General features: G+C 39.3%; 1 protein-coding gene across 1 annotated transcript; it reads left to right on the forward strand.

Annotated features, from left to right (window-relative positions):
- Positions 1-977: 977 nt before the first annotated feature.
- egf (epidermal growth factor) lies at positions 978-20,240 on the forward strand. Its single transcript, XM_008421040.2, has 22 exons — positions 978-1,324; positions 3,071-3,270; positions 3,752-3,933; positions 4,134-4,355; positions 4,456-4,658; positions 4,749-4,862; positions 5,049-5,171; positions 6,665-6,784; positions 9,138-9,263; positions 9,399-9,535; positions 9,730-9,878; positions 9,969-10,073; positions 10,266-10,489; positions 12,295-12,462; positions 12,602-12,751; positions 12,832-12,984; positions 13,074-13,190; positions 14,096-14,261; positions 15,854-16,018; positions 17,333-17,435; positions 18,477-18,567; positions 18,640-20,240. Exons 1-22 carry the CDS (start codon positions 1,198-1,200, stop codon positions 18,816-18,818), a joined length of 3,324 nt encoding a protein of 1,107 aa, XP_008419262.1. The 5' UTR covers positions 978-1,197; the 3' UTR covers positions 18,819-20,240.
- Positions 20,241-22,341: the final 2,101 nt, after the last annotated feature.

The following is a 22,341-nucleotide window of genomic DNA, read 5'->3' on the forward strand; positions in this document are numbered from 1 at the left end:
TCAGATTAAATGATTCCACAACATCCTGCAAGAACAGCTTTTATTCTTCAACTGGTTCTGTTTGTAAAAAGGTTCCTCCTTTTTACTTATTTTGGTCAAAATCTCACTTTTCTACCTTCCGAAGTATTTATTTATGGAGTAAAAAGCTTATCGCTTACCAACATATATCCTCTACCTGCTGATTCAAACTCATGCATAACTCTGACTAAACCGGCGACTCATTTTGGTGTCTGATTACCAGCATTAACATTTTTATTATCCGTCTGGGGTGAAACGGTGAACAAAGGTCAGTGACCTCCAGACTGGAGACAAGACAACTTTCTCAGCAGCGTAAATCTTCTGCTCCTCTACAAGGTCACCAGTGGTGATGCTGGTTCTAACAATATCCCAGTCATGGAGAGCATGAATAGAGGCCGTGGTGCCCGGCCGGCGACAAACAATTTAAGGATAATCTGTTCAACTGGGACAGCGTTCTCTAGAAATGAGTCATTCTGTCCATTCCTGCTGGGAGCCAGATGAACCTCCACAGGAGACAATTCATTCACACACCAACCCCAGTGCTCACTGTGTTTTAGCTTGTGTAAAATGTTAAATGCACATTTACTGTATGTTGGTTTCACACACTGAAAAACAAAACATTCATTTTGCTCTGGAGTTAAGATAATTCTTAGAATTCCCACAGCCGAGTAAATAAGGCCCATTTCCCCTATTTTTCCTCAAAAACATCCATCTCTGTTTAACAAGGATCAGGTCTGTGGGTGGGGAAGGAGAGCAAAAAGCTGCTGGGACCTTTTTTCAGATCAGTTTAGAGCAAATCTCGCTACAATGCTGGACTAGATGTGCAAAATCTGCCACTGGAGTGTCAGGAATTTCAAGCTTTGCTTCCAAAAGAGACGCAGTCAGAAGCCTGAAAGTGGGGAGAGAGCTGGACCCCACACGTTTTTTTTTTTTTTTTTCTACGTGTAAAGCTGCAGTCAGAGTGTTGCTCTTCCTGCAGTCGTCTCAGAGGGGTCCTGCATCCCCCAGCAGGACATCTGCTGGCAGGTAACGCTCCCTCTTGGTTTCAGCCTCGGACAAGGATGCCAAGAACACAGAAGAAAACTTTGCTCAGGTTTTGGGAATTCTTGTGTGCCAGTGATGACAGTGGAAATGCCTGAATCGAAGTGAGCAGGTGCAGCAGGAACAGAACACAGGATTATGCTGGCTGCAATGATTAAAACAGCACTGGTCGTCTTTTTGGTGCAAAGCACTGGAAACTTGGCGCTCGGCGCAGCGTGTTGGGATGGACGCCTTTCAGGAGCGGGAAGAAACAGCAGCTGCACGCGTGAGTTTATGGCATAAACCTCTGATTCTAAATAATCTGCTGGATGCATTTTACCTTAAACAGCTCCAGACAAGCTCCAATTATTCTCATTTCTTTCCTCATTCTTCAAAAACTAATTCAATAACTGCACAAAAAATGTGGATTTTACTTTAGAAAAACGAAGTGCCTACCTGTCTAATGAACAGAAACACATGCATTTGACAAAACAGAATAATTATTCTAGATCTAGCTGAGATATGAAACATTACTGAGATTACAGAGTATTGTGCAATTGTGAATAAAAAAGTATTTTTCCACCAGATTTCTGATGGCAGTGTGTAATATTAGGAAACAGATGCTTCTATAAATAATTTGTCTACATAAAGAATAGTATAAAGATAACAGAAAGGCCTGTCACCTTCTGAAACATGATGAAGATCCAGTGAACTTCACCAAATGTTCAGTCAGACAGCAGACTGTCCTGGGGGCGGATTTCAGCCTGAGTTGTTGGCGGAGCCACATGTTTACAGATGCTGAAACCCAAATGGTCGACTTTAGTTTACCAGCACACACCATTTATCACAAACTGTCATATAAAAATGTATGAATTTAAAATAAATGTTTTAAATGAATCATAGATGCTAGTAAAGATTTAGTTAAAATCAAATAATTTCTATTCAGTTTTTGTTCCTCTGAATGAACAAACTAAAGGTTTTCATCCATCAGATGATGCCACTACAGTACAAAAATGATTTAAACTATTTTACTCATCTCATGAGGTAATTTTTATATATTTGTATATAATATTAATTGTAAAAATTTTACATAATATGTTATGTAGAGACATAATATAGAGACTTAAAGTTACTAAAAGTATTTTATTAAAAGTTGAAAATATAAAATAATTTTCAACACTTCAACTAAACATGTATGAATGCATGTTTCTTTTGGCTGATGAACGTGTGAAAGGAATAATGAAAAAAAAATCACCACAATATTTTTGTGAACGTAAATCCTCCTGGTTATGCTGCAAAACCAAACTATCTTCAATAAAGTGTCACAGCATTTCTTAGCTTAGTCAAAAATCCTTTGGAGCATCTTGTGAACTTCTGAACCAGTAATTCATCAAGATGAACCAGTGAACACTGGTCCCAGTGAGGACTGGGGCCAGACGTTCTGGTACGTTGTTTGTCTGGTGAAACTCATTGTTGTCATCATTCCACTGAGTTAGCAGCAGTGTCTATGGACGCACATGACACGGTTACAAAAGAAGACTTTCTGACAGCGGTTATTTAAATAAAGACGGCATTTTGTCATGTTTTTATTTTTTATTTAAGTAGATCTGCAGAGTTTTGAAAAGGAACTCAGGTCTCTGTTATCTAAACAGCCATAAAGTCGACTGCCCTGCGGCTCATTCAAGGTCCAGAGAAAGAGCTGCTCGTTGCTAAGGGACGATGTTTTATCCAGAAGCAGCTGAAAAGACATTTTAATAATTTGACAAGTTAACAGCAGTGTGACAATGAGCGACTATTAAGCTGTTGGTGAAGTATAGAAACTTCCTCTTTGTGTGTGAAAACATGAAGACAAGAAAGCAACTTTAGGCACTTAACTATTTGCTTGCACAAAAATAATTTTACTCTCATTAGATACTAAAGCCACAGATATTTTCGTGTAGTATGATGCTACAACTGGATTATTATTATCCATCTTAAGACCATTGGTTTTTTAAAAGCACCTGCAAAGATTTGTCTCTTTGGTTTCTTTAAGCCTCTCAGCCTTTCCTCCTGTTTGGTCATGGCAAATCAATCCATCGGATGAGCCTGGATGGACAGAACCACAGATGGCTTTCTGCTGGAACAGGAAGCTCCATCCTTCTCGACTTTCATTTCAGAGAAGAGAGTCTTTACTGGGCCGACAGACGCACCGGCATCATCTACAAAGCATCGCTGCAAGGAGCACACAGACAGGTGATTATGCAAAAAAGCTCCAGAGCATTTTACCAATACTTAGAAATCTGGAGCGGATCCTTTGCTTTGTGTGAGTATTTAAGATAAAGTCTACAAGGCTTGATGTTTGGCAATTTTAGAGGTTTAGTACAAGTTTTATTTCTCTACATCCAGACTCAGAAATGAACAGCCATCCCCTTCAAAGTCTGGATAATTATCCCTCTGCAGGTTGGAGAGAAACCACAGACTTTCAGCTATCACTGGAATTATTATATCTTAATATTTGACCACTTTTCTCACCAAACTTGCAGTCAGATTATTCCAGAAGCTTTATCCATTGCAAAACCAGTTCTAATGTGTCCAGTTGGACGACTGTGACCAAGTTTGAAAAATCTGGAGGTCATCCTCTTTCTTTATTGGTCTGTTCAGATCAGAGTTTCCCAAATCATGTTCTGTCAGAGGTTTTTGATTACAGGTGTTTAAATTCATGTTTATTTTGCAGAAACTGTATTCATCTGACAAACACGTCTCTGGGCTCACAGTGGACTGGGTTGGGAACGGAGTATTCTGGACGAGCAGCAGAAAGGGTCAAATCAAGAAAATGGATTTAAATGGAAAAAATGAGAAGACAATTTTAAAACATTTGTCTCAACCAAGCTTTATAAATGTTGATCCCACCCACAGGTAAATGATCCAGTTACAAAGAAACCATGATGCAGTTTTTTGTTGGCACAGATTAACAGAAATAACGAGTTAACGTTTTGACTGGAGTCGGATTTCTCCAGTATGATTTGTGTGAAAAATAAAACTGGCATAATCATGTGCATAAAGTTAGATGAAAAATACTTCAGAATATATATGAACAAATTCCAAAATGTTTTCAGGCTTTTGTTTTGGCTGTCTGGTGGATCAGAAATCCAGCGATCTGATCTCTCAGGTCAAATGAAAATGACGGTTTTAAAGCTGGAGGAACAACTTGAGGTTCTGTCGGTGGACCGAGAAGACAAGCGGTTGTTCTGGGTTCAGCTCAGTCTCCAAGGAGAGCGAGCCGTTGCTTCCTGTGATTACAGCGGGAATTCACTGCACATCATCGACCTGCCACTTCAGTAAACCAGCCTCCTGTCTGATCAGTTCTTCATTAATCTGTCTTGGTAAATCTGCAATGATGCTAATCTTTAATAATATCATATTAACATGTTTTTTCAGGTCTCAGTCACTTGGGATATCTGTTTTTCTGGAGAACGTTTATTACACTGATGCTGCCGCCGGTGTTATAAGAAAAATAAACAAATACACCGGAGGACGACCGGTGGATGTTAATGATAAACCGATGGTCAAGCATCCAGTGGACATAAAGGTGGTCCATCCCCTCATCCAGCCAATGGCAGATACTTCCTCACCATTTCCAGGTTGCTTCATTTATGTAATCTTCTTTTTAAGTTCCTCCACATTTAAATAAATAAATAAGCTTCAGTGATAAATGGCATCTTGTCAAACAGGCTGCAATGACCCCGGTGGAAGCTGTGTGAATGTGTGTTCCCGTTTAGAGGAGCTCGGGGTTTGCCAGTGCTCTGAAGGCTTTGCTCTCAGTAACCATGGCACCCACTGTGAAGGTAACTCAATGTTACAACAGACTCATCATGGCTCCTGCTACAAATATTCACTTTACATCTGATTTATCTACTCTGAAAGTCAAATGCTGATAAAACCAAAAAACTTTAATGTTTACAATCAATGCATGAAAAGAAATTGCAGATACTGTATGACTGAAATAATAATCTTGTCTTTCTGTGGCGTAGATGTGAATGAATGTGCCCACTGGAACCACGGCTGCTCTCTTGGCTGTGAAAACATCCCAGGCTCATATTTCTGCACCTGCCCCAAAGGATACACCCTCCTGCCAGACGGGAAGACGTGCCAAGGTACCGAACAAACATACACATCATTTTATAGTCACAGTTTCATTCAGAACACAAATAAACCACTTGGCTACACAAAATATGTATGTAAATAAAAAAAAGATTTTCTCACTCACAATCTGCTTAGTCACACTAAATGTCCAAACTTAAAATTTGAAAGGATTACCTGAGTAATTATAAAGAACAGTCCGCTTTTGAAAAAAACAAACAAACAGCAAAACATAGGTTTCTAGTGGCCTAGTCAAAGTTCAGACTTCTGAAGCTGCGATATGAGCTTAAATAGACTTTTAAAGCTTAATGTTAGAAAACTTTTCAATGTTGCTTAATTAAAACAGATCAGGAGAGAAGAATGGACTGAAATTCCCCCATAGTAAAATAACATATTCATTGCCAGTTGCTGCAAATGCTTGGTGACATTTATTTTTTTACACAGTGCTAACATGGTTTGGATAGATTTTGCCTTAATAAATGATGTTATCATTTGAAACCATCTGATATTAAAAGTAGTTTGATGATCAGGAAGATGAAAGTGTGACAAAAAAGCAAAAACAAAAAGAATCTGCAAAAGGGCAAAGACTTTTGCAACAATGTCATCACTGGAATGTGATGCATCCATTCTTAGACGATACACTAAACAAAAATAATTTAAATGTCTGTCTGTGCTGCAGATGGAGCTGAGAATGAACCATGCAAAGTTTTACAAACCAGAGCAAAGCAGACAACAGAAACAGGCTGAGTTACCCGTGTGATGGGCCAGTATTAGCAGATAAAACTGCCTGTGTGCTATATTGGTCCGACTCTACTCCTAATCTCTTCTTCCCTAATCTCGCTGCACAATAGGAGAGGTTCCCAGGCACAATGGGATTAGGCAGTGAGGTGACATTTGCAATAAGGAACATATCTTGTCAGCAGCTTTGTCTGTTGAAGGTATTTAGTGGACAACCTTTGCCAAGGTCCAGCGGAGAAGAAACATGTGATCAAGCAACATGTTAGACAATAGAGATGAGAGCAGAGATTACAAGGAGGAAGCACAACAATGCAGCTTCATCATGTTGGCTTTATGCAAAATTCAAACCTTCAAAAAAATTACAGCAGTTTACCACATCCTAAATCTAACCCTCCAAAATGTGAAGCGCATTTGCCACAGAAACATTTTTCAGCAGAAGGAATTTAACTTTCCACAACAGAATCGCAGCCTGCCTCGACATCTCTCACCCACTTTCACTCGTTCTCTTGTGAGCTAACATTACATCACTCTGTGTGTGTGAGCTTCTCACACTTTCTACTATTTTAATGGGCTTAGACCTGATTTCATAAAGGGATTTCACCAGAGCGGGGCCTAAGGAGCTTGACGTCCATCCAGCTCATCTACCACCAGCGAGGCCCTAAAATAGGCTGAAAAGTCTTAAACATGCAACATTTTAAACCTCTGTATATTTATCACAAACCTGTTCTGATGCTAATCTGAGCTGTTTGTTATTAAATTGCTTTTACAGAAATAACACCATGTGGCGGCATCATAAAGTGTGGAGATGGTTGCATAGCAACAGAACATGGGGCCGTGTGTGTTTGTCCTGAGGGATCCGTTCTACAGGAGGATGGACACACTTGCACCGGTACTGACAATATGACACCGATCAGGTCCAGTTTAGAAACTTCAGGTCCAGTAATCTATGACAAGTTGAAGCACTCACCCAGCAGGTGACGTGTTGGGTCAGGAGTTCCCAAACAGCACAGGCTTCTAGCTGAGGGCCTCCTCTGCAGACCTGCAGGCAATGCAACAAAATAAGTTATAAAAACATCAACCTTTAGAAGCTTTTTTTAAAACTTTATTCGCTAATCCATAATTATTATAAAAATTTAGCATAAATGCCACCTCATCCCTCCTGATATTAGTTTCCCATGAGTTTTTAGGTAATTTGCTCCACAGCAGGGCTGCTGCTGTTTCTTTGGTCCGTTTCACATTTGCTTCATTAGCCTGAGGAGGAAAACTGCTTGATAAATTTGACTGTGAGCCAATCAGAAAGATGAACAATTTATTTAAACTTTTATTTTATAATAATGATTGAAATACAGATTAGATTTTTTTAAAATATAATTAAAAATGCATGATAAAACAATTTTTTTTATCTGCTTTTTTCCGCTTTTTATCTTCCCCCAATTCATGAGGCCTCTCTAGCGCCCCCTGGCGGCCCTCACTTTGGAAAACATTGTTGGGTCATGGATTACCGTAGTTAGTTTCATAAAAGGCTCACAGTTTTAAAAAGTAATTAGCCATAAATTAGTGAACATCATTTAAAAACACAGCTTAAGATTTAAGCTTAATAGTCAATATTTATATTAAGCTTGGTGTTCATCAGGGTTGTTTCTAAACGCTTCAGTAGGTTAAAGCGGACATTGAAGAAATTTTCCTCTCAACCAGAATACTTCTTCAGTTCTTAACATGGTTGGAAGAAACAGGCATTTTGCTGGTACATATACAAACAGATGGTCCAACACAGAAGAGCAAAAGAATCAGAAGTTCAAACAAGAGACTTGTTTCAGACAATGTGAATATTTGAGACAGAGAAGACAGGACAGAGGGATGAAAGGAGATGAATAAACAAGACCAAAAGAAGCGTCTTCATCTTTCCAACACCTACTCTGCAGCTCTAACTCGTCTCCCCAGGCGGCTTTACATTTCAAATCTTGTTACCAAAACAAATCACAAGGCATCTTCTGGGAAACATTCAGATCATCAGACGACCCAAACACTGAGCTGATAACTGGTAGGACTGGTGACTCAGTGTCCTGAGTGACACATGGTCCTATTACTGTGATTGTCCTGATAACACTTAATACTTTTACTTCTAACCATTTTCAGAACAGAAGAAACTTTTTGGATCAGAGGTGAAACATTTTGAAGACATAAGAAGTCCAGTTGTTTCCTATATTATCGCTTGGGATTATTTCAGCATCCTTTGTTTTATCTCTTATATTTTTTTCCTGTTTCTTTTAACAAACTGATTGCTTGAATAATCAGCTTGTTGAAGTAACTCAGGAGAATATACTGAAAAACAAAAACATTTTTTACATAATCCACAGGGGCCTTTTGATCATTTTGCTCTTTTTAACGATTTGACTTTTTACTGAAACCAACAAGCCTCATCAGAGCCGATACCACAGCTGAGCCTCAAATCTTAAAACAAAAAACCAAAAAGCTGGCCAATCTCATTTAGACAGAACAGAAACGAACTTCTGTTCTTCTTGTCTTCCTGCTGTGAGAAATTATTAATTATTCATGCTAGAAGCAGAAGTGAAGTCAGCCACTGAGTGCAGCGGCTGTAAAACTTTACTATTTTAAAACAAAGTTAAATCAAATTTACTGCACTTCATTAAGTCTTCCTGTTATCAGCTTTATATCATGCTCTACTTCACACCCAGAAGGAAATCTTGTAGAGAATTATTTCCTCATAAATCTTAACTGTGACTTTATTTTTGCACATCAAGGTTAGTAAAATACAATGTCCACTCCAAAGAGTGTAGTTCTTAGTAGAAGCTGGTCGTGTTTAATATCAGATGCAATTAGCATTCACTGGAGAAAAAAACTAAAGTTTGCAACATGAGGGTTAAAGGTGCAAATAATTACATTCAACAAGCTTTGAGACTGCAAACTCAGTCATTTGTATTTTTTTTGCCATTTGTTTAAATAAATTGTGGCCAGAAGTACAATATAAGGCTGAATTGACTTCACACAAAAAATGTTGCAAACAAAAGATCAGTCTTTAAATGTTTTTAATAAACCTTTCACTATATCAAAAGAAATCCTGGGACAAATGATAGAAAACACAATGTCCAACAAGTTTTCTGTTGCTGTCTGTCAGTGGTGAAAACTGATGCAGTTATAAAGAGAATACATGAAATTATTGCAAAGATATCGTCAGAAGCAGAGTGTAAATCTGGATCTGTGTTATTAACGCTCATCTCCAGGTTGCTCTTCAGCAGACAGAGGCGGCTGCAGTCAGCTCTGTTCCTCCATCACCCCGAGTCGCTGGCAGTGCGGATGTCTTCCTGGGTACAGGCTCCACCAAGATGGCAAACGCTGCACTGCAACTGGTGAGTTACTGCAGCAAAGCAGGCAGCAGAGTCACAGCAGCCCACACAGAAGCTCTCTTCTTATGCATGCATATCACTGCCCACATCTCTTTCTGCCGTGCATCTAATTATAAAGTGCTATATTCTTTTCTTCAGGACCTCCTGCCTTTCTAATTGTGGCCAATCTGTTGGATGTGAGAAGAATGAACACAGATGGGATGGAGGAACAGACTCTGGTGAAGGAACCCAGAGGAACAATCTTAGCTCTGGACTTTGACCCCGTCTACCACCGTGTAAAACTTCATCTTTCATCCGTTTTCCTGCACATTTTGTTTTTATTCACAGCTTAGCAAACATAAGGTTCCGCTGCACTCTTACAGATGTTTTGGCATGCAGTGCCATCTAGTGGTCATTTGTGACTTGCTTTGTTTATTTTCTACATCTCAATGACATTTATCTTTTATCAAAAATTGGGTTGAATTTCAAGGTGTACTTTGCCAGCACCAGCCAGAGGACAATAGAGCGGGTTGATCTGAACACTGGCTCAAGAGACGTTCTTGTCTCTGATGGTTTGGACTCTCCAGAAGGACTGGCAATCGACTGGGTTCACCACAGGATGTACTGGACTGATAGAAGGTGAGCAGTGTTTGATAAAACTGTAGAAAAATTAATTAATGCCATTTTAGGAGTTGTGAGAATTAAGCATCTATTGCCTTTGCTCTATAGCAAGTCAGCTGTTGACTGCAGTACACTAGATGGACTGAAGAGGAAAACTGTTGTTAAAGAAGGGCTGGAAGAACCAAGAGGGATTGCGGTTCATCCCCAAGCAAAGTGAGTTAAACTGATTTTGTTTTTCTCAGCAATAGAAACTAAAAAACTAGATATAGACTTTGATTTCGACCTTTAATACAAATCTAAAAAGAAACAACTCCCAACGCCCATTGCTAAAGGAGTGTGAAAACTTCTCTAATATCATGAAACCTGAAATCTGTATTTTCCATGTTGGATCACCTACTTCTGGAGGAAGTTATTCTGGACAGACACCGGCGCTCAGCCTGTGGTAGAAAGCGCGACTCTGGAGGGAAGCAGCCGTGTGATTATTGCCAGCACCGGCCTCATGTCTCCCACTGGGCTGACCATCGACTTCACTGATGATCGACTCTTCTGGTGCGACCAGAAGAGGGGCCTGATAGAAACAGCTGCTTTGGATGGTTCTGATCGACGGGTCCTAATAGAGAACCAAGTAGGTGAGGTTTGTTTGAAGCACGTATGCAACAAAACTAGACATCTGTAATGAACTGAATCAAAAGCCAAAACAGAAAAGCGTGTTACAAATAAGGTGGTATGGAAAATTACAATGAAACTTATCAGGAAAAATCTGCAGTCATCTACCACTGATGCTGAGCAAAAACAAAGAAATTATATCTTCTTGTATAAGGCAGAGTCTAAACGTATAAAGCATATCATCAACAGAGCAACAAAAGGTGAATATACTTTAAAAATCTAAAAGAGTATGTTAAGATAATACAGATATACAAACACATACTTATCTACTATAAGAGAGTAAATATCCATTTATCTTCACTGTTCATGCAGGGAGCTGGTGAGTGATAAAGCTTTAAAGATAAAACAGGATAAAAGATAAAACCTGACCTATTTAATGCTTTGCACAAACAAATGTTAAAAAAGTAATCTGCTTTTATCAGGCAACAGCGCAGAGATCTAAGCAAAGTGTTTGGTACCTGCAGGTCAGTCCGGGTAGATAATATCCAGACAGATGAATTATCTAACAGAGGAATCACTTCATGTGTAAACAGTCACACTGCAGCCTGAAGTGATCCAAATCCGATTTTTTTTTTTTTTGCCGTGCTCGTTCACACTTCCAAATATGCGCGCCTTGTATGCGATTCCCCCCGTGAGAACAGCAAACAACCTGAAAGTGTCCCGCATGCGCAGTGCAGGGCGCAGAACGTCACGTGTCATTGTTCTGCCAACCGCCATAAAACATAAAAAGTGCTCAGTGTTTGCAAAAGTAATCGTGGATGATAATAGTGGAGCGAATCTTACAATTTTAAAGTTGTTGTCCAATGGGAGTCAGCACATTAACAACTTAATCCTCATTACAGTCCGTCATGGCGGTTGTTTTCCTTCCCGCTTGCGCGTATCAGGACGCAGAATAGTGACGTTTGTCGAGTAACAATGACGTTCAAGTCGGACGAGCACGACCTGGCAGACTGATGTCACGTGTGAAAAGATCAGATATGTTTCGGATTTAGGACCACACATCCACGTGGCCTTAGTCGCATTTGAAAAAAAAAAAAATCCGATCTGTGTTTTTTAGACTGTCATAAAAAGCTCAGAGACAGCCAGATCACATTAAGGGGGGAACAATCGGATTTGGGCCACTTCAGACTGCAGGATACCACGGTGACTGTAACAGTGCGCTAATAAACCTGATGAGCAACAGGTGGGGGTGGGGCAGCCGAAGACGCTGAGAGCAGGGGGTGAACATTGGGCCACTGGCTCCACCTAGAGGAGAACCTCAGCATTATTTTGTCATAAGAGTTTATTTTATTTTTTTACTTTTCTTGATCGGTACATGATAAAAATGTTAATTTATAATATGGTTTATGTGATTGTCAACATTTAGGTCAAAGTTGATAATTATTCCTGAGTTTTATGACTTGCTTTTGCTTTTAGAAGATAGCAACCTGAGACTGGTGTCAATTTTGTGTCTGAGGGTTTTGCATTGAAGCTGAATCTTTTTTTATTTAATTTTTTAGTTGCAAGAAATTGTTTGGGATTGTTTGTTGAGTTCACAAACCAGTTTTGTTCAATCTTCATCTGCTTCTTCTTGCACATGCCAGGAGAAGCACATCTGAGTTTACCTTGAGTTTGATCAAATTAAAACTATTCAGCTATAGATTTGTCTTTCTATTCATTAAATTGTAAAATGTGTAAAAAAAAATGCTTATTTACCATTTTCATTCCTTGTGCAGTTAACCTGTAACTCTATAGTTATGGCTCTTGTCTTCTGTTTGGATTGTCCTAGGACGTCCCTTTGACCTCGCAGTGTTTGAGGACAGGCTGTGGATATCTGAGTGGGAGCACCAACAGATAAGGAGCGTCCACAAGCGGACAGGGCAGAAACTGCAGCGTATCCATGGCAGCTTGGTTCAGCCAGCATCAGTGGTGGTGGTGCATCCCCTTGCTAAGCCAGGTACACAAAATAAACAATGGTAAATACAGTCTAAAAGGCTCATGCCAGTTAATTTTGGGTATTGAACGCCACATGAAAATCAGATTTTGTCTTGATGAACCATGAAAACAAAGTTAATGTGTTTAAAACTTCTCCTCAGGAGCAAATGTTTGTCTTCACCTGAATGGAGGTTGTGCTCAGAAGTGTGAAAGCAACCAGGGACTTTCACATTGCTCCTGTTTGCCTCACTTCACCCTGTCAGCTGATGGAAAAAGCTGCTTGTCTGTCAGTTCTTCCAATGTTACTGCAGGTAAAGTAGTTGAATTTATACTCAGCTATGTTTGTGACCATCTAGTTTAAACTAAATGTTTGTTTCTCATTATTATACAGAATCTGGCGATGAAACCTCTGACTTAACATCTCTGAAAAACAAAACATTACATGAGGAGAGCATCATCCCACTGGTGGGTGATAATAGGAAGGCTGGTTTCATCTCAGACGGAGGTACTGAACCAGCTCTGTTCACAGAAAAGATGATTGCAGGTAATGGTGCCATTTAGCACCATTTCTTTTATTCTTATACTCCAGCAACCTTTTCAGCATCATTTTGTCACTCTGTGTTCCTCTGTCAGACCAGAATGACTGTTACTCGCTCCACTGTGCTGTGAATGCCAGGTGTGTGCTGGATGCTGAGAACCTTCGCTGTTTGTGTCAGGAAGGCTTTACAGGTGACGGACAGACATGTCTGGGTAAGGTTACCTTTATGCTGAAATTACAATTCTAAATAGAAATCTGTGTAAGCTAGCAGTTATTAATGCATTTACATTTGATCTAGCTGGGGTTGAACCAGCGCGACCTGAAACTGTCTGATAGAACTGGCAGCAAGTGATCAAGCTGTAATCAAAAGCAGCATTAAACAAATGGGTTTCCAGCCTTGATTTAAAGGAACTCAGTGTTACAACACTTTTGCAGTTTTCTGGAAGTTTGTTTCAGATTTCTGGTGCGTAGAAGCTGAAAGCTGCTTCTCTGTGTTTGGTTTTGGTTCTGGGGATGCAGAGCAGAACAAGAAGACCTGAGTGGCCTGGAAGATGTTGTTGATTTAACAAACAGTATTTGTTAAATCAACAACAAATTCTGTTGTTAGTGATTTATAAACTAATAGTATTTTAAAGTCTATTCTCTGAGCTACAGGGAGCCAAAGTAGAACTGGTGGGATGTTCTCTATCTTCCTGGTTTTAGTCAGTACGGCAGCAGCGTTCTGGCTCAGCTGCAGCTGAAGGACTGAATTTTTTAGGCAGACCTGTGAAGACGCTGTTGAAGTAATCAATGCGACTAAAGATAAACGCATGGATGAATTTCTCTAGATCTTGCTGAGATATTAGTCCTCTAATCCTGGAAATGTTCTTCTGGTAACAGAAGGCCGACTTTGTAACTGTCTTAATGTGGCTGTGAAGGTCCAGGTCAGAGTCCACCCTACACCCAGATTTCAGGTCTGGTCACTGGCTTCTATCTGTAATAACTGAAGCTTTCTGCTGACTCTTTCCTCTTCAGGTCCAAAGATAACAGCTTCAGTTTTGTTTCTGTTCAGTTGGAGAAAGTTGTGGCACCTCTACATAATGGAGCTAACTAAAATGAGTAAAATAACTTCCTTTAGCCCTGGAGAGCACTTCTCTGAAGGCAACATCTCAACCCCCCATGGATGTGACCACCCGGCACCACAACAGCAACTCAGCAGAGAAGTGCCCCCCCAGCCATGATGCCTACTGTCTGTACCACGGAGTCTGTGTCTACTTCCCTGAGATAAAGTCCTACGCCTGCAAGTAAATACATCTCCTCATGTCAGATCTCTCCATTTAATCCACAGGCTTAAACTCTGAATTTACTGAAAACTCCATGTTGTGCGCCATAGAACTTGCTGCATGTTAAACTATTAGGCAGAGAATACTTGGCTGTGGATGGTAATTGTGACATGAGCTGCTGTTTCAGACAACAAGCACCAGGTGTCACTGTTGTTCCACCATCAAGAACTTAACACCTGATTGTTAAAGTTAGACAAGAGTTGTATCTGTCCTTACTAGCAAAGAGAATCTGACACATTTTAAACATAATTAATCTTAATAAATCTTAAAACTCATCCCTGGGTGACAGAGCATCACTCAACTCAGACAGGAGGGCAGAAATACTGACTCAGGGCTTCAGCAGCATCCTAAACACTGAGCACAGAGTTTAAAAAAAATCCCAGAATGGTCCCATAAACATTTTTAACAACATGAAATCCACTATGACATGCTGGATATTTTAGGTGGGCTTGGGAGATCTGCATGGAGATTTAAAAGTGTAGCTTCAAATAGGAGACGTGGCATTTTTTTTAATATGTTGAAGTTAAGGAAGGTATGGGACGCATTAGCAAAGTTGCGTAAAGATTTTACGGCAATAATTTGTGTTATTTAGCCCGTTATGAGCGGAAAAAATAAACGTTATTCATTAATTTATAGATTTCATAGATTCAAACTAAAAATTCTAAAAATAGAGCATATAACTCTAACTGCTGGTAAGACTGAAAAACGGTGCAGTCAACTGTTGCAGTCGATCCATTTCTTAGTATCTGTTTTGTTACTAAACATATCTAACCAAAGAGGTAACATTAGCATCAATTAAAGCAATTCAGCTTCACCAGCAGGAGTTTTTATAGAGGTTTGTAAGACCCAGCTTTTATTTTGATAGTCAACTTCCTTTCATTGACAATAACATTTGCATATTACCTAAATATTTTTGGTTAAGTATTTAATTTGTTTGGAGTTAAATATTTAGCTTGCTAACTAAACATTTAGTTGGAAACTTTGATATTTATGTAATTTCTGACATTTACACCATGTTTTTTATTGCCACGGTAAAACATGGCAGTCAGAGTCGAAGGGAAGATGGACAGAGCGAAAAACCTGTTAGAGGCTGCAGAACGCTGGAGCTTCACCTACCAGCAGGAAATGAGCCTAAACACACACACACACACACACACACACACACACACACACACACACACACACACACACACACACCTCAAAGCTGGACTTGCATTTGTGAGAACATAAAAATGTGGGTTAAATCAAAGAGAATAAAATAAAATGTGTCAAAACATTTAATATTTTCTTTTCCATCTTCAAATTTACACCTATAGTTGTTTGATCTGTGTCTATCAGAAGGTTACATTTGTTTATTCTTTCCTTGCATATGAAGAACTCCCTGGTTTGCTCTAATATTGTTTGTGAAACAGCTTCATGTCTCTTGTAAACATTTCTGAGTATTTCATCTAAAGATGAACTTTAGTTTAAACCTTTTCCTCTTGCTTGAATCTCAAGTTTAGAATTTTCTTGAATTGGAAAAAAATCCTTATTTGTCTGTCTTTGTTGTGCAGCTGTGTCCGAGGCTACATAGGGGAGAGATGTCAGTTCAGTGACCTGGAATGGCTGGAGCTCCGGCAGGCTGAGAAGGAGAAGGAGAGGAATCTGGTCATTGGAGGTTGCATGGTGGCGCTCATTTCCATCATTTCCATCACAGCCTGCATCACCTACTGTTTCCGGTGAGTTTCAGGTGACAGCTGGCAGCAGTGAAGGCTGGATGTAGGGTGATGCTTTAAAAGCTGAACAAGGCTGGTGGAAACAGACCTATAATCTTGTAAGTGGGTTTTCAGGGTTTACCACCACGGCCGTTAAAAACAACCCGAGACATGTTCAGTTGTGTAAAGAATGATCTGCCATTCTTTACAGTGTGTCAAACACGATGTGGTGTGAGCCATGTAGTGGCCTCTGTCAGACAGCAGGGGGCGGCGGGAAGCGGATCAAATGGTGAACAACTACAATGCAATCCTGCTTGTCTGAATAAATCCCAACTCTTCTGCTTTGTTTCCACCTGAGATGTTTTTAAGTAGCTGATTTGTTTTATTGTCGTTTTTCTGCTGGCTCTCTCCCTTATTTTGCTTCACAAAGCATCCCGCTCCCCAGCCCCACGTCCTGCAACATCCCAGTATTTACACTCCTGCTTCCCCAGTGGAAATGGCACGCTTTCAATTACATGGTTGGTTTAGCTTGTTCTACAGCAATTACACACAAAAATAGGTCATTCCTCGGCTACTAAATGGAGTCGGCGAGGTATGACCCCTGTGGAAACGCTACATGGTCGCCAATAGCGCTGCCTCAAATTGCCTTCTGCACTTGACTGAAAGCTTAGTTGTGAAGTCTGTGAGCTTGCTGGATTTGTTTCACCTGCAGCCACAAACAGTGAAGAAAGGTCATGTTTTAGAAGCAGGAAAATCAAAGTGAGTGAAGTGATGATTATCATCTCTGGCTAATTCCTAAAATCAAATGTTGTCAATCAATCAACCAATCAAATTTTATTTGTATAGCACATTTCAGCAGCAAGGCATTTCAAAGTGCTTTACATAATTAAAATAAAAACAGAAATAAACAGTGAGAAAGAGAAAGAGATTTAAAAAAATAAAAATAAAAAAACAAAAAACATTACATCATTAAAACGTCGAAAAGAAAGAAAAAGAAATTAAAAACATTAAAGGCATAAAAACATGGAAGACATCAAAACCCACTCTAACCCTAATTTAGCCATAAGCAACTCTAAACAGGTGGGTTTTAAGTTGAGATTTAAAGGCTCTCAGTGTTTCAGCTGTTTTACAGTTTTCTGGAAGTTTGTTCCAAATCTGTGGTGCATAGAAGCTGAATGCTGCTTCTCCTCGTTTGGTTCTGGTTCTGGGGATGCAGAGCAGAACCAGAACCAGAAGATCTCAGGGGTCTAGACGGTCATATATCATAGGTAATTGTAGCTTAGAATATAGGCTTCTGGGAAAATATATGGTGGTTTTTCTTTATCTTTTGTTCTGAAGATCTAGGAGACTCGTCCACAAACAGACCTCAGAGGATGATGTGAGTGAGATCAGTGTGACTGATGAGAGCATGTCTGAGACGACCACCACCAGCGTTCCTCGTGTAAGACCACTATCATTGTTTTATTCTCACATGGTCACATTTTTTCCTCACAAATTTAAATTTGTGCACATATATTTGAATAAATGTCCCTCATACTTGCAAAAAAATATAACTTCTTACATCCTTCAACAAGGCTCTGGTATAAACATTTGACCACTTTAATTTCCTGAACAGGTAGTTTATAGAAATTGTTTGGTATCCTGGCATGATACCTAACATTAAAACATAGTCCATCATCTGCTTAATGTTAGCCTCCTTTATCCAACCAGTTTGGGTGTGTTTGAAATCATGGTGCTGTTGGAGGATTAACAAGTTAGGAGAAACGTGTCTGGAGGGGTCAAGGCAAGGCTTTCAAACCACAGAGCCTGTACCGACTGTCAGGCATGGTGGTGATGGGATCATGCTGAGGGTCTGTATTACAGGTAGCTGTTCTGGCACAAAGTGGAAGAAACAACAAATGAGGAGGATTTCATCCAGATTCTCTAATTTCACTTCAAGTCAACAACTAGATGGTAAAACTTTGACTTACCTTTTGGTTTCAACAGGACAATACTTCCAAACACACCAGAACTGGTTCTGAACCGGATAAAACAGGTTAACATTCAGGATCTAGAAAGATTTCAATGTTGATTCAACTGAAAATGTGTAGACTGTGCATGAAGGTTGGAAATCAGCTGATTAAAATTGTCTCTGCTGTCTCTGCTAGAATCATGTTGTTAGCTACTAAAACTGTTTTATGCAGCTTGCTAATACGTAATATATGTATATATTTGAGCCTGTGTGTACTTTTTTTAACCTAGATTAAGACATTTTGCACTAAATATAAACTTTATATTCATGGAAACAAAATAGAAAACATGGATCATTAAAAATCCTTATAAATCATGAATATGTGCACTTCTGGCCACATTAAACTGGATGTCAGAGATGTCCTTTCAGCCATAAATCCAGTTCTAGTCATTAACTTATTACCACCATAAGCAAATATTGCAAAAAATATAAAAATAAAAGCTTAAACTTGTCTACTATATGCATCCACAGTCCTACATGGTAACAGAAGATGGTGTGAACAAGGAGGCCATCCATCCAGATCCAAGGAGAGCTGCCTGCTCACCATGTGCTACAGAAACAGGTGCCAGAAAAATCCTTCAAGTTTTCTTTCACACTTTTCAAACCACCTGTAATGATACAAATATGTTTTCAGGCATCAAACCTGTGTCTGAACAGCAGGCATCGATCTTCAAACATGACGAAGAATACGGGAATTTGAAGCTTCCAGACGCCACCACAGAGACCGCCCAGCCTGCCGCCCATCGCTTGAGTCCTTCACTATCCAACTTAAACCCAGACAATTCCTCATCTGTCAAACCAGAAACACAGTAATACCCCCAGGCCACAGTCACCTCCTTCCTAGCTCAGAAGAACCCAAAACAAAGCTGGACCGCTCTGCAACATGTCTCTGTAAATGCAAAACTGTATTTAATTAACTTCTACCATGATAGAAACCAGAGCTCTCATAAAAAGTAAAGCTTTAAAAGTAAAACTGCTTTTCAGTGCATCCAAATAATAATACTTCCAAATCAGATAATTACTAGCCTAAGTTTCAAGCATAGGGCGTACAGAGGAAGCTAACGTGTCCAGACCGCATCATTTATACATTTGTAATGCTTTACTGGCTCACTGATGTGATATTTGAGTCTCAGCTGAATCATTTTCCTAGAAAAAGCATACCAGTTTGGGATTTTATATGCAAAATTCTTAGTGTAAAATAATTATGGAAAACCTTATTGACAGTAATAAACTTTATGCTTCAGAACTGCCTACATCTATCAACTGGGAATAAATCAATCGTGGGAACAGTGATAATAATTTTTTTATTTTATTGGTCATTTTCTCATTTTTCAAGATCAGACCAAGAGAGGTGTGCTTCATGTATAATTTCCATTCAAAAGTAGAAGTATGAAGGTAGACTCTATGAAGTCTGTTGTTCCATCAGAACCAGGAAGACTGGATTTTATCCTGATTAAGTCTCCGTTCCATGTGGTTTGCTATCAGGTCCCACAACAGATATGATCTTTTTGTGAATATCTGGCATAGATTTACTGTATGAGATTATGTTAAACTTCAGTGCACAAGTCAGTAACTGTGACTCTTGCTAGCTTCATGTCCATTTTCAGATATTCAGTAAAAGTTAGAAAATTTCAAAATAAAAATGATCACTTAAACAAATGGCTTCATTGTTGAGTAAAGTTTAAGCTCTGAGAGTTTTCTCTTTTGAACACTTTTCATTCAGACCCTGATGGATAAAAACAATCACCTGAACTTCTTACAATTAAATTCTAAAAATACAAAATCTACTTGAATTCACTTAAAATGGTTTTACCATTTAAACCATTTAAACAGTCAACACAGCCTAAGGTAATGTGCTTGTAGGACTTTGCCACAATTAACAGTTTTGCCTGTATATAACTAAATGTAATAACATTAAGTCTACTAGAAGTATAAGGTTTATTTTTATAGGTGGTTCGATGGATGGTCAGTTCTACTGAGATTTATGTTTTGAAAACTTCAAGTTTTTCATGTTTGGTTAGAAAAAAGAACCTTGTTGCTCCTTGTTTCCATCCAAACAGAATATTACAACTTTTTTTCTTTTACAGAAAGAGGTCAAAAAAATAAAAGTATCAATTTTATGTACATTGTGCTCAATGGTGACTATTGAATGTTTTATTTTAGACATCTATAAACTTCATATTTCTATTTTATCAATAAATTGATGACAACAAAATCATGCCTGATGAAACTTAAGCTCTACTGCATTTTTTTCTTTGTGTAAAGGACATAATTTTAATAATCCTTTTTTAATAACTGAAAGATTATTTTGAGCATTCATGATTCATTTTTGGTTTGTTACACTCCATCACTCTCTTCTTAAAGCTCAGCTCTGCTCCATCGATGATGCTTTTCTATCTCCCAGCAAATCTCCCGCTCTACTGGTGCTGGTGCCACTAGTGCCACCCTTCACCGCCACTCCACCTTTTCATTTCTGCCTCCATCTCTCTGACTCTTTCTCAAGGTTGACTGGGAATCGTTAATAGAAGGAACCACAGCCTCTTTGTTTCGGGGCGATGGCAGCAAACAAAGCACTTTAACTCAAAAACCATCAGTGGCCACATTGATATTGATTTTTGTGGCAAGACACACTTATCTATATATTGGGCTCCATTAGTGCTAACAGATAGGTTAGAGCACCAATCCAAACAGAAGCAGATCAGCCGGCTCGTATATGAATCGAGCCTAGAGTCAATTTATCTTGTATTACTGCTCAATTGGGGCAACAGGGGGCAATAGAGTCACTGACACTATAAGTAAAGGGGCACTTAGGGGGCCTCAGTTTTCTCCATTTTAAATGCACCACAGTGTAAATATAATTAAAACGAAGGATTATTACATTCGTCAGTAAAGATAAGAACTGTGAGTGAGAGTTTTCAGAAGTTTTCATCCATCCATTCATATGAATTTGATGCTTTTAAAAACTAATGACAAAAGTCTGATTTTTTTTTAAATAATACAATGATTTTTAAATTTGATTTTTTTTTTTTTGTTTGGCAGGGACACTGCACATTAATTAACATTCCTGTAAATGTACCAGAATTAGCCATGTGAATAGTTTTCATCTGTTGTCTCAGAACAAATGGAAAGCCACCAAAAACAAAGTTAAACTGACTTAAGAAAATAAATACAATCAATACAAAAGTATAACACAAATACTATAAAAAGTACATCCATATATTAAAACTAATTTAATCTATCTAGCTGGCAAAACACAAGTTCATGAAAGGAAGGTCATGAAAATGTTGACACATCTGATGTGCTATCAACCAGCTGTTTAATTGTTTATAAATTGATTATGTAGTAAAAACTCTTTTTGAGCAAGAACTTGCTCCACAAGTTTAAATTTGTCCCATAATTACTTTAATCCACACAGACTGAAAATGATGCAACAGGAATATGACAACAAATACAGGAAACCTGGTTTGAGGATTTATAAAGAGCAAACTGACACCAAACTTCAGCTCTGTTGAAAATTGTTTTTTTGTGGGGGAAACCAACCAGTTTAGTAGCTCTAATCACATGTCAAAGATCATGTTCATGGCTACAAAAAGAGTGGGATTTCTCTGCAACTTGCCAAAGAGCCATCCATCCATCCATCCATTTTCTTCCGCTTATCCGGGGTCGGGTCGCGGGGGCAGCAGCTTCAGAAGGGAGGCCCAGACTTCCCTCTCCCCAGCCACTTCTTCCAGCTCCTCCGGGGGAATCCCAAAGCGTTCCCRGGCCAGCCGAGAAACGTAATCCCTCCAGCGTGTCCTGGGTCTTCCCCGAGGCCTCCTCCCGGTGGGACGTGCCCGGAACACCTCACCAGGGAGGCGTCCAGGAGGCATCCTGTCCAGATGCCCGAGCCACCTCAACTGGCTCCTCTCGACGTGGAGGAGCAGCGGCTCTACTCTGAGTCCCTCCCGGATGACCGAGCTTCTCACCCTATCTCTAAGGGAGAGCCCAGCCACCCTGCGGAGGAAACCCATTTCGGCCGCTTGTACCCGTGATCTCGTTCGGGTATTTAGTGAAAACATAGCTATTCATTTTAGCCTGTATGTGTTCAGTTTATACCCTGAGTGACAATAAATTCAAGCTTCTTTCTTGTATTTTCCATCCTGCAAAAACAATAACTTAAATGTTTCCACCATTCTAGTGTAACTAACAAACAAAACAACGAGAAGGACCAGCTTTCTTCTCATTCATTCTTGTCCAAATATTTCTAGCAGATGGGTGTAATTTTGACTTGTCGTTCATGTTTCCAGCATGACACGGAGGAAAGCCGATGAGGGCTAAAGAAGGAATTAGCTGCCCA

Source organism: Poecilia reticulata, linkage group LG10, assembly GCF_000633615.1.
Source record: "Poecilia reticulata strain Guanapo linkage group LG10, Guppy_female_1.0+MT, whole genome shotgun sequence".
Taxonomy (NCBI): domain Eukaryota; kingdom Metazoa; phylum Chordata; class Actinopteri; order Cyprinodontiformes; family Poeciliidae; genus Poecilia; species Poecilia reticulata.

Bases quoted from the DNA above. Each gene is read 5' to 3' on its own strand.
- egf (XM_008421040.2), top strand. From the start codon at position 1,198: ATGCTGGCTGCAATGATTAAAACAGCACTGGTCGTCTTTTTGGTGCAA. The intron at 5,172-6,664 runs GTACCGAACAAA...TTGCTTTTACAG, and splicing joins AGACGGGAAGACGTGCCAAG to AAATAACACCATGTGGCGGC. The intron at 12,985-13,073 runs GTAATGGTGCCA...TTCCTCTGTCAG, and splicing joins CACAGAAAAGATGATTGCAG to ACCAGAATGACTGTTACTCG.